Raw genomic sequence first — 12,890 nt, 5'->3', positions numbered from 1 at the left:
CTCGGTGCAAGCACAATATTCGTTGCGCCGATGGGGTGCGCGTACTGCGTAAAATAATAAAATAATCTCAAAATAGTAAAACTAACAATGCTTGGATTGTAGGGGTCGAATCCCGATACAGGGGGTAGGGTTGCACCCTTGCCCGTCGTCCTTAAAAAGAAAAAGGGAGGGCCGGGCCGCGCCTCTGCCCAACAACAGAAAAAGAGTAGGGGACAGGGGTCGCGCCTTGCCCGCCGACCTAACAGAGGAAGAGGAAGGGGCAGGGGGCACCCCCCTGCCCGCCGGCTTGCCAGAAGAAGGGGGAGGGGGCAGGGGCCCATCGGCCTGACAAAAGAAGAGGCGGTAGGGGCCACGCCCCTGCCTGCCAGTCGAAAAACACAGGTGCCGACAGGAGGGCATGCCCTCCTGCCGGCTGACCCGAGAGAAAGAGCGAGAGAGATGGGGAGGGGGATGACACCCCTGTAAAACCCACGTATAAAAAAAAAAAATTGGACCCGAGTCGGGTCGGGTCAGGACCCGACCCGGGCCCGTTATTGGCAGGGTTTTAAAACCCGACACAGAGGGAGGATTTGTTTAAAAACAAATCCTCTCCCCTGTGCGCCGCACCTCACCCGTGCCACTCCACCCTCCTCGGCAGGATAAGGAAACTCCTTGAGGGTTTCCCCGATTGTCACCTCCCCCGAGTCCTTAATAGGAGGGCAGGAGGGGAGGGGAGGCACACCTCCCTTCTCTTCTCCTCCTCCTCTCCTCCCGACGCTGCTGCCTCTCTTAAATCACCGCCCTCCCCCTCCTCGTTCCCTACGGGCGACAGCCTCGCCGACAGCCCCGACCGACACCTCCCCTCGCTCCTTCTTTTCTCGTCTGCCTGCCGACGCCTCCTTCTGCTGGTTCGATCGCCGCCGCTGCTGCAACCACTGCCGGCGATCCTCTCCCCAGGTACGTCGTGCCCTCCCTCTTCACCTCCCTCTTTTTCCCCTTTCTTAGGGGTTCACAGGGAGGCCGGCAGGCGGCGCACGACCCCTGCCGCGCCCTGCGTATCCATCTGAGGCCGACAGGGGGTCTACTCCTTCTCTTCTCTGTGAGAGATTGGGCGACCGACAGGAGGTCGGTCGTCCCTCTGTCTCCCTGCCCCTCTTCTTTTAAAACCCAGCAGGGGCCGATGGCCCCTGCCATTTTCTTTCTCAAGCCCGATAGGGGCCTTTGGCCCCTGCCCTCCTCCTCTTTTAAAGACCAGCAGGGGCCGATGGCCCCTGCCTTTTTTCTCCATAAACGTCAGGGGCCATTGGCCCCTGCCTCCTCTTTTGGAAGCCGCAGGGGGCCTTTGGCTGCCCCCCTATAACCCCCCGCAAGGGGCAGCCCCCCTTGGACCCCCGCGCCGGGGGAACCCCCCCCCCCCCCCCCCCCCTCTTGTAAGGAAAAAAAACCCTGAATCAGGCTTCACAACTCATCGCCTGTCCCCTAATGGGCACAACTTTGACCGAGTCTCCGTGTCCAAAATTTTTGAAATTGAGCCGCACCCGTGTCGCACCCGCACCCGCACCCGCACCCATGTGACATAGCTCTACCACAGGTTTTTAATATTTTCCTTAGAGATTCAATTGATTTCATGGTGCAGTATGAAGCAACAAAGAGTTGCTTTGTCTATTATAGAGGTAGGGTTTTGAGCTATGATAGATTCCTACTGAGATTGTTTGGTTACGATGTCTTCTAAGAAATATGTGTTGTAGTCCTAATTATAGTCACCAATTCTGCTGATATTTTGAAAATATCACACTATTATTTTATTTGTATTTCAAGGTCAGTCGATATTTTCTTAAGATTGAATATCACTATAATATTGCAATATTATCACAATATTTTCCTGATATTTTCAAAAACATCTTTTTTATATATTTTAAGCAGTGCTGTAAGTATCGTACTGTATCGTATGATACAATATGATATGTATCGTTACTATGAGGGTTTTCTGTATGATACACTCGTATCGCGATATGTGTATCATACCCATATCAGGTGTATCGTACGATACAAGATGTATCGTAGGATACACTAGTGTCGCACTAGAATATCTATCTGTTGGGAGCTCCCAACGACTAGTTGTTTCAATGACCATTATGCCCAAAAAGGAAAAATAAAAAGTACAAAATTTACCTAGATACAAGCTAATATATATATATATATATATATATATATATAAAATACATATTTATGTATTTATACATCATGGTGGAACGAGGATGTCAAATTAGCTATTAAGGTTAAAAGAGAGTGTTATAGAAATCTAAGTAAGAGTCGTGATAATGAGAATTTGGAGAAGTATATGATAGCAAAGAAGGAAGCTAAAAAAGTTGTTCGAAACGCGAGGGCTAAGGTATATAAGGAGGTTTATGACAAGTTGGATACCAAAGAAGGCGAGAAGGATATTTATAGGCTTGCAAAGATGAGAGATAGGAAATCGAAGGATTTGGGTATGGTTAGATGTATCAAAGATGAAACGCAAAGGGTTTTAGTCAAAGATGAGGAGATTAAGGAGAGATGGAAAGATTATTTTGATAAGCTATTTAATGATAGTCATGCTCAAGATCTTGGAGACTTCTCCATTCCTTTTCATGAGATAAATCGTGACTTCATGCGCAAGATTCAAAAGAAAGAAATTGCAGAGGCTTTGAAGAAAATGAAGTCAAGAAGGGCAGTTGGCCCAGATGGTATACCTATCGAGGCTTGGAAATGCTTGGGAGAGAAAGGTTTAGAATGGTTGACAAATCTTTTTAACTTGATTTGGCGAACAAATAAGATGCCTAATGAGTGGAGGAAGAGTACTTTGGTGCCTTTATATAAGAATAAGGGTGATATACAAGATTGCACAAACTATCGTGGTATAAAACTCATGAGTCATACTATGAAACTTTGGGAGAGGGTGATTGAGTCTAGGTTGAGGAAGGTTGTCATGATATCGGAGAATCAATTTGGTTTTATGCCTGGAAGATCAACTATGGAAGCTATACATCTTCTTAGACAACTTATTGAAAGATATAGAGAGAGGAACAAAGATTTGCATATAGTTTTTATTGATTTAGAGAAGGCATACGATAGAGTACCTAGGGACGTTCTCTGGTGGACAATGATGAAGAAAGGTGTTTCTCTCAAGTACATTAGTATAATTAAAGATATGTATGAAGGAGTAGTAACCAATGTCCGCACTTGTGGAGGGGTGACAACCAATTTTCCGATAACGGTTGGGTTACATCAAGGATCTGCTTTAAGCCCTTTCCTATTTGCGATAGTGATGGATGAGCTTACGAGATCAATTCAAGAAAATGTACCGTGGTGTATGTTGTTTGCTGATGATATTGTTTTGATTGATGAGTCTAGAGCTGGGGTTAATGCTAAGTTAGAATTATGGAGACAGACATTGGAAGCTAGAGGTTTTAAGTTGAGTAAGAGTAAGACTGAATATATGGAATGTCGGTTTAGTAAGCAACGAAGTAGTGATGGGAGTGTAGTGAAGCTTGGTGAGCAAGATATACCGGTGAATGATTATTTCAAATATTTGGGATCCATCATTCAAAAGTATGGAGAAATTGATGGAGATGTAAATCATAGGATAAAGGTTGGGTGGATGAAATGGAAAAGTGCTACTGGAGTGCTGTGCGATCGTAGAATGCCATTGCGGTTGAAGGGAAAGTTTTATAGGACGACTATTAGACCCGCTTTACTATATGGTACGGAATGTTGGGCTGCCAAGAGACATCATATTCAAAAAATGAGTGTAGCTGAGATGCGGATGCTTAGATGGATGTGTGGAAATACAATAAAAGATAAGATTCGGAACGAAGAGATACGTAAGAAGGTAGGTGTTGCACCCATTGAGAATAAGATGCGAGAGAATCGTTTACGGTGGTTTGGACATATTCGGCGAAGGCCTAATGATGCTCCAGTTAGAAGGTTGGAGAAATGGGAAAATATATTAGTTAAAAGAGGTAGGGGTAGGCCTAGGAAGACTTGGATGGAGATGATAGGAAAGGATATGAATGCTTTGAACCTCACCGAGGACATGGCGTTGGATAGAAATGATTGGAGGAAAAGGATTCATGTGGAAGACCCAAAATGAATTTCTTTTTTGGTTCATATCGCTGACCCCAATTGTTTTGGGATGAAGGCGTAGTTGTTGTTGTTGTTGTTGTTGTATACATATATGTGTATACATATTTATGTATATATGTACACATGTACAACTCTTAACAGCTTTACTGTTTCCCTCAGGTTATTATTGCCACAGATATTGCTGAGACAAGCATAACAATTGATGATGTAATCTATGTAATTGACTGTGGAAAGCACAAAGAGAAGCGATTTAATCCAAAAAAGGTGTGTTCTTTTTCAAATTTTTATATTCTAGTAGTTGTTTTTCTTATTGCTTTTCAATCTGAAAGGTTTCTGTTGTCAAGTCCAACTTCATCCAGCTTTGTTTATGTATAATGTGTATTTTCTTTTTGTCTAAGTGTGTGTATTCATTGACAACACAAATAGGAGGGGCCACATTCTGGCTGGAAGCATCACTAGTTGAAGGACAAGGGGTGGGGACAGATAGGGATTGTTGGTTTAGGGACACATTAAATCTTTTTTGGAACTACATTTCAAGAAAAGAATGTGCTTGACTTAGAGAAGAAAATGGAAGGAAAGGAGGCCTTGTACCTTACTAGATGTCAGAAATCCTCAGTCAAGTAGGTTCAGGCTTTAAAGGAAAGCAATCTTAGAGAATTCAAAGACATATGGGTGCCATGGATTTCTTGGTCCATTAATAGTGGTAAGCCATGCCTAAGGATTTGGACAGGTTTCTTGCATCCAGAGTGTTTGTAGAGTGCTTTCATCACTTGATAATGGGAATTAACCGTATAACAATTATGGACCATGGATTTATCTACTGGGAATGGGATGGTAGTTGGCTGACAGGGGGATCATTCAAGGTTGACCTCTAACGGCTGTGGTTTCAAGCCAATAAGGAACTGATTACAAGCTAGTGAAATGAAGGGCAAAATGGAAAGATCGAGAAACTTTTGCTAGGCTTATTGATGTTCGAGGAATGAAATTTTAAAGTGTACAAATCAAAATGGATGAGAGCAAGGTGGAGGAGCATTTTTAGGTGGTGGAAAAAAATTGTACAGGAAGGAAATTAGGTGAAAGCAGCAGGCTGGGATCCTGTGGTTGAAAAAATGATGATACAAACAAGAAAAAAATCTTCCATTTGATAGCTTTAGCTAGGAGGCGCATGAATGGCATCCTCTGGATGACCATTGAGGACAATATGATGGAATGAACTGATTCAAGTGATAATATACTTTAAGAAATATTTTGCCTCAAGTTCCACAACAAACTGTATTCTCAAGAATCTGTCCTTGCAATGATGTCTGAGGAATGATGATCCTTTGTGGAGGCCCCATTTAGTAAAGGGATTCAGATGGCTGTTTGGGCAGCACTTGAGTGAAAGGCTTTCTGTTCTGATGGTTTTCCCAATTATTTTTTTTAACTTTGTACGGTACTACCACAAGGGAGCTGTTATTCAACTATGAGGGAATGCTAAGGGAACAGCGAGTAGTTATGATAAATTAACAAGTCAGCATTGCTTTTAATTCCAAAGATGCCAAAGAAACAACATATGTTGTTTTTGGCTTGTCCTTGATCAGTAGCATTTGGAATTTAATTGCAGAACTTTAGCCAAGCAGCCAAAGGCACCATACTACATTGTGCCTGAAAATTAACAAACTTTTCTTGGTAGGAAGATTTGTTAATATGGGGTGATTGCGAAACACGCTGTATCCACGCTAAGAAATAGAAAATCTTTTTTCTATAATTCATTTAGAAAAGAGTTTGTGCTCTCAATTTGGGATTTTATTCTGTTCTACTTGGAGGAGATGGGATTTACTGTAAGATGTTAGGATGTATTCTTACAAGGCCTGCAACTTCGCTTCTCTTTGCGCATCTTATCTTTGCAAATGTTGTTTTGTTGTTTGTGAGGGCCATGTATTCTAAATTTCATACTTTCATATTTTTTAAAGTTTGTTTCCAAAAGATAAATGAAAGAAATTATAAGACTTTTTGACATTGAGGGGACACTTTACAGGCAGTTGCTTCGATATTTAGCCATGAGATTGGGGATCTGCCCTTGGGATATCAAGGTTTGTTGCTACACAGGGTTAGCCATGAAGTCTGAATTTGTAATGAGATTCATGTTGTATCTTGGTATCTTTTGTTGGTAGGCAGGGCAACTTTAATTTGAAATATTTTGGCAAGTATTCTGGCTTATCTACTGTCCACTTTGTATGCATAACAAGACAGAGAAGTGTCTTGATTAGATGGTTAAATCATCCTTTAAAAGAGTATGGGAAACTCTAGGTGGAATAACTTACTATCTTGGCAGTAAATTACTCTACTGACCTACTGGCTGCAGGCCCAAGCATTCGTAATCTTAGGTCAACAGAGAAGGCTCTGGTGGACAAATTTTGTGGTTCTTGTACGATGAGAGCAGTAGGTGCATAAGACTTCTTAAAGTAGAATATGTTGCATATCTGGCCAATTTTGCTCATAGTTTATTGCCGCTCAGGATCTACAACTCCATTATATCTCTTAGGTTCATAGTAGGAATGAATCAAGGCAAGAAAGGCCTGTTGAGTAGCAGAGAAAGACTCATAATAAAAAAAAATGAGTAAGAGGTACAGAGGGATGAATAGTACCACATACCTAGAACAAAGGAGGATCCTATGTTGTTTGTTCAGAATTGGCAGAAGGAACATTTGGATTAAGCTGAGAAGGATTCTCCACCTCTTGAGCATGATGCTCATAAAATGATGTGGACTAAATTCTGAGTACCTTCTTACTATAGGTCTTGAGTCTATTCACCTTTTCTAGTTCAATGTTTTTAGGAAAGGGAATTAGAAGGGATAAATCTAACTCATTCTGATCGTCCTTTCTTTCAAAGCAAAAATATGGTTCGTCTTTAACAAACTACACGTGCCTACAAAACATGTACTCTCAAACACTCTCAAGGAATCATAATCAGGTTTCTTCCCATGCAATTTCTTAAAAGGGAACTTTTCCAAGAACACTTGATGGCATGCAATTAAATAGATAAACTGTGACTCCCACAACTTCAGCTCAGTATATTTTGGGCACACAACTGGCAAACAACAGGACTCAAGTGGTTTCAAGTATATGCCTATTTTTCCTTTAAGCAACAACATCATTCTGCTTAGGTGTATAAGGACATGTTTTTTTATTTCTAATTCCCATGTCACACAAAAAGTCTTGAAACTTATGCCCAATGTACTCTCCCCATGAATCTGAATGCATATTTTTAATCCTAGTGGAAAATTGAGTTTCAACGAGAATGCATAATTTTCTAAAGGTTTCAGGTAATTCATTTCTGTAGTTTATGGAACATATTCAAGTAAATCTTGTACAATCATCTATGAAGGTAACAAAAACAGGTAGATCTTCTCTTGAAACCCACAAGAGAAGGCCCCTAAACATAATAATATACAAAATAAAGAGGACTAACAAACTCAATTTCACTCGACATAAAAGGAAGAATATCACTCACTCCATATTAAGATGATCCACATAATAAAGATGTCCCTTTCTATGCTCAGTCCTAATCTTCCTATAGACCGATCCTGCACACAATCATAAGCCCCAACTCTTAACAATAGTAACACCTCACACCACTCGTCTCCTCTAGGTGTCCCAGCTGAACCTGAACACATTCCTCCATGTGTCCCACTCTGCCTCATAACAGCCAACACAGACTCCTCAAATGATTGACTCCCAAGAGATTTCTTCTTAGTCTATTCTACTAGGAGCTCAGAGAAAGTCCGAGTGAGGGCAGACAATGAAGCTCTATGCAATATGGCACTTTTCAAATTATCAAACTCCGAACGAAGAGCCATGAGACACTCAATAACATGTGTCCTCTCCTTGGACCTGTTGCCCATCTCCAAATCTCTTTGCAATCTTTGCACTTGGCACACCTCTCATTAGCTGCAATCAGGGAAAGAGATCCCATACCTGCTGAATCGCTGAGAAGAAGGCCTGAATGAACTTATTTTCTTGCCTAAGATCCCTAAGCTCTTGCATCAACTGATACTCACTAGCACAATTTTCCTGCTTATACAGTTGGTCTAAGAAATTTTATGCATCTTTTATCTCTTGGAACATAGCAAGGTTAATAGCGATGCCCTGCTCAACTGAACCAAATATCCATGCACTCATTTTGCATTGTTCATCCTCCACTCCTTCATTAGGTTCACCCTTTTCCATCTCTTATGCAATTCGCAGCAACGCTTGCTAAAAAACACCAAGAAATTGTAATGAAACCAAATTGTGCACAAAAACAATGCCACTAAAGGGCTACAAGAGAACAAAGTGTACCCCCCCCCCAAAAAAAAAAAAAAGAGGCTTGGATTCGCGTCGTATCCGGACCCAACCCGAGGCCACCGACTTTCTATCTGCCTTTTAAAGACAACGAGGCAAAGGGGGGAGGTTTCTCGAAACCTCCTTCCTCTCTACATGACCCCCCCCCCCCCTTCTTGCGTTTGTTGAGTAGCGGCCACCGGCAACCCCACTTCCTCCAGCGAGCTTCTTCCAGCAACCCCCAGGTACGCTCCCCTCATTTTTCTTCTCCTTTTCCTTCTGTCTCTCTCTCCCTCACCTCTCCGTTTGCGCAGGGAGGGGTTGAGCCACCTCCCTGCCTCCCTCAATCGCAAGGGAGGGGCAAATCCCCCTCCTTGCTGCTTTAAATTGCAGGGGAGGGGCAGAGCCCCCTCCCTGCGATGTGTTTTGCGAGGGAGGGGCCCAACCCCCTCCCGATGCCTCTGTTTGCAGGGGAGGGGTCGAGCCCCTCCCTGCGTGCCGTATTTCGCGGGGGGAGGGGTTGAGCCCCCTCCCTGCGTCTCCTTTTGGCAGGGGAGGGGCCGAGCCCTCCCTGTGCTCCCTGTTACGGTAGGGGAGGGGTCGAGCCCCTCCTGCTTCCTGTTACGGCAAGGGAGGGGGTCGAGCCCCTCCCTGCTCCCTTTTACAACATAGGAGGGGTCGAACCCCTCTCTGCTCCCTGTTACAGCAGGGGAGGGCGTCGAGCCCCTCCCTGCTCCCTTTTACAGTAGGGGAGGGGTCGAGCCCCTCCCTGTTCCCTGTTACAGCAGGGGAGGGGGTCGAGCCCCTCCCTGCACCGTCGTATTTCAGGGGAGGGGTCGAGCCCCCCTCCCTGCACCGCTGTTGTTCGGGGGAGGGGTCGAGCCCCCTCCTTGTTCCCTCTTCTCTAGCGTCAGGCAAGGGCTTCACCCCTTGTCTGTTTATGTGTTTGACAGGCAGGGGCCAAGCCCCTGCCTCTTTGCGTATTCGGCAGGCAGGGACAAAGCCTCCTGCCTCCCCCTTTGTGTCTAGCGGGCAAGGGCCTCGCTCCTGCCTCTTTGCTCTTCCAGTAGGCAGGGCGAAGCCCCGACCTCCCTCGTTGCCTTCATTAGGTAGGGGTGCAGCCTCTTGCCTCCCCGTGGTTGTTGACAACAGGGGCTCGCAGCCCTTGCCTCTGCTTCTTTCGCGTTCAACAGGTTTGCAGGGGCACGTTGCCCCTGCCTCTGCTTCCTTCACGTCAGGTCAGCTGTAGTGCCCCTGACCTTCTATTTTTCGTGTTAGCTTGCTAAGACTGTCGCTTTTGCAGCTCGTACGACGGATCTCGCTCACGCTCCGTGACCAGAGTCGTTAATCGCTTATACCCGCAGACGCCAGCAAGCTCGCAACTCCCCGAGGTAGGGAAAGATTGCACGGAGGACTTGGACAATTGAATTGAGTTCAATTAACTAAAAAGGAAATTAAATAAATATCTATGTATATATATATATTTATGCGAGTATACATTTAACTCAAGGACGCGGTTTCACGATCCTTGTCCTTTACTTTCTGTCATGGCTTTACTTTGCCGTCGCGCTTTGCGCCCAGGCTCCTGCTTTTGCAAATGTTTCGTTATTGCCTTGCCATTGTAGATGAGGCTCAGGTTTTCGCTCATTGCATGTGCTATTAAAGGCATCCTCGTGGAGGATGCAAGAGGCATTTACCACTCTTCCTCTTGCAACAAGAGTTGAGTTGGGAGCTTAACGATACATCCTCGTCTAAGGAGAGGGATCCCTAGCAGGGATCCTGGCTTTTCGAGTGAGCAGTCCTGCAAAGTAGACTTGAGAATTTAGGGAGTTGCGCAAAAGCATTAAAGACTGCCCAAATCGAAGTATTTGGAAGGATGTGATTGAATGGTTCTGTTTGTCTATTCGACATATCTCGGGTAACCCCGAATTGGGGCTTGAACGAACTTCTTAGCGGGGGTTCTGTTGAGAAACCCGTATTTCATTTATCGAGGCCAGTATCGAGTCATGCGAGGCATGTAGATACCATGATAGCGGATGAAATTCTTGAAAATCACATGCCAAATGTTGGCACAAGTTGTTGGTTGTTTCAAAAGATAAAAAATGTTAAAAGTAAAGTTTGAGAAACATTACATCTTTATGAAACACTTTTGGTGAGGCTCCTATTGAGGAACTATACCCTTTCATCCTAGAGTATTTTTAGTCGTGCATTACACGCTAGTACTGTGATAATCGGATGAGACGGTCGTGCAACCTCGAATAGTGCTAAATGCACAATGCTGTAAACACATAAAAATGTGATCGCCTTCACAGGTAAGATGCTCATTTGGTCAAAAGACCAGAGCATATAGAATGAGTTGTCAGTTAACTTACCCCTGACACACTCATTCGCTTCTTGTAGTTTGTCAAGAGAGAGGATAGAGCGACGCACACTCCAATGGACAGGTTCCTAACAACCACTCCAAAGGCAAAGATCCGGCCTCCTTAGTCATTGGGTTAGGACAAGGGACTACCAGACATTATCCTAGGTGGTAGATTCCATGGACTTCTGCAGAAGTTGGATGCATCCGTTGCCAAGTACCTGCCTTTGGGGAATCCTCTCTCGGCTAAAGTCGTCATCTTCGGAGTGGACTCAACTAGCTATTCGGGTTATTGAAAATACATATAATAACAGACACCCGAACTAGTCGTAGTTGTTTCTACGATTTGTCTTCGCATACCCGCAGGCCAGTAATATCGAAACATAAAGTCTGTTTACACTGGTTGATGAGTCATGAGACTTGCTTGTTGCGTGGAAGTTCACAACTTACGATCAAATGAATCGTCATGTTGCGTTTGACAATTGCACTGCTTACTTGCTTTGAACTGCTTATCTGCTTTAAACTGCTTAGCATGCTGAATTAAATGCTCTTAATTTAGTTTCCCGTAGTCTCTCTTGTGCACCTACTAGTTTTTCGCGAAACTAACCCATTTTATGGGTACAGGTGATGATTAGATACACCACAGACGATGACGCGATTGCAAAATGACTTCAAGACTTCTTTTTCCTGCTCTTAGCTCGCGTCCTGGATGTTTTTGGGTTTTGTAACGGATTTTCCTTGGGATATCCGAATTTTGTACTATTTGGGAACTTCTTTTAATGAAAATGGTTTTTCCAAGTGTTTTGCAAGTAACATGGATTGTGAGTTTTGGTTCTTTTAGCTAACGGGCCCAAAGTTGTCAGCTTGCCTTTCTGAATTTGACAAAAGAATAGTCTTCCGCTGATTTTATAAACAAACTCTGAAAGAAAAGAGATTTTTTCTACTCTCTTGCCTGCTTTCTAAAAGGTTTGCAAGATTGAGATTTTGAGGCGTTACACAAAGTGTGCACAAACACAAAAGCCACTAATGAGCAAAATACAATAAGCCACAAGGGCTAGCACAAAACCACTCACAAAGGGCAAGAGAGCACAAAATAAATAAAAAATATTTTGTTTCTCTAAAAAAAAATTTGTATTATTATGCTAAAGAGAAGCATACATAGAGAAGGGCCAAAGATCCCTTTAAATAGGCTACAATAGGGCCCTTAGAGCCTTTGGGGATCTCCCAACGGCTCTAAAGCCATTTGTCCTTAATGCCCTTATACAAAAAAAATGATAAAAAAAGAAAATAAAAGGAAAAAATAGGAAAGACAAGGCTGTCCCCTAATGGGCAGCACCTACTACATATGACTTTAAAGACAAAAATATCCCTAGAGGGTATTACCTATTACATTAATACGTATACATATATACATATGTATGTATATATATGTGTGTGTGCAAGAATAGCATATTTTAACGGAAATGATTTACAAAGGGGCACAAAGACAAACAAACTTCCAGCAATAATACTTCAACCTGAACTATGCAACTTAGGCCAAAGACAAACTGCCAACACCCAATTCCAACATACTTGCATCATAAAATGCCCATCCAAGCATTGCAACACAACCAAAATCCATGTATACTCATACCCAGAACCAAAACACTGAGTATATAGCAGAATCAACACAATACACTGGTCAAAATACACAATGGATAGCCCAAACAGGGTTACTGTCTGTTAGGACTCACCCAAAAATTCATCACAATTCCCAAAATGTTTAACCAAACCACACCTAATAAATTTCATGCACCCCTTAGGTAAAAATGATCCGAATCATGCTAATCTCATGCCTCAAAACCCAGAAATCAGATCAGACACGATCGATATCCAAATCTTTTCAGGTTTGAACCTCAAACACCAGAAAATCTTAGAAATTTCACAATAAATTCAAAATTTACCCAAATTGCATGGGATTTGATCCAGGAATCTTATAAAGTTGCCAACTACCTAATCCCCAAGTCAGATTCACCAACCCTTGCAGACACCAGGTGTTGGATTTGATGCTGACATCAGCACACTCAAGCTTGGCTTCCTCGGCAGAGTAGGTCTTCACGATGAATGTCACCCTTCCTTCCCTCTA

The 12,890-nt window shown here is 43.3% G+C and overlaps 1 protein-coding gene across 7 annotated transcripts in view; it reads left to right on the top strand.

Annotated features, from left to right (window-relative positions):
• Window positions 1-12,890, top strand: part of LOC149836674 (RNA helicase family protein) — a 307,604-nt gene that overhangs the window by 184,392 nt on the left and 110,322 nt on the right. For 6 of the 7 annotated variants that reach the window (XR_016431827.1, XM_090005515.1, XM_090005514.1 and 3 more), the window contains one exon: window positions 4,264-4,368. The exons of the other annotated variant lie outside the window; for it this stretch is intronic. Coding sequence is in view for 5 of the 6 variants with exons in the window: in XM_090005515.1 (XP_089861641.1) it covers window positions 4,264-4,368 (105 nt within the window). In the remaining variant the exon portion in view is untranslated. The remainder of the gene's footprint in view (window positions 1-4,263; window positions 4,369-12,890) is intronic. 7 annotated transcript variants of the gene reach the window in all.

The sequence above is a fragment of the Nuphar pumila genome, chromosome 5, assembly GCF_984573655.1.
Source record: "Nuphar pumila chromosome 5, dmNupPumi1.hap1.1, whole genome shotgun sequence".
Classification (NCBI taxonomy): Eukaryota; Viridiplantae; Streptophyta; class Magnoliopsida; order Nymphaeales; family Nymphaeaceae; genus Nuphar; species Nuphar pumila.
The sequence above is the reverse complement of the archived record's forward strand: the minus strand, read 5'-3'. Positions and strand labels throughout refer to the sequence as shown.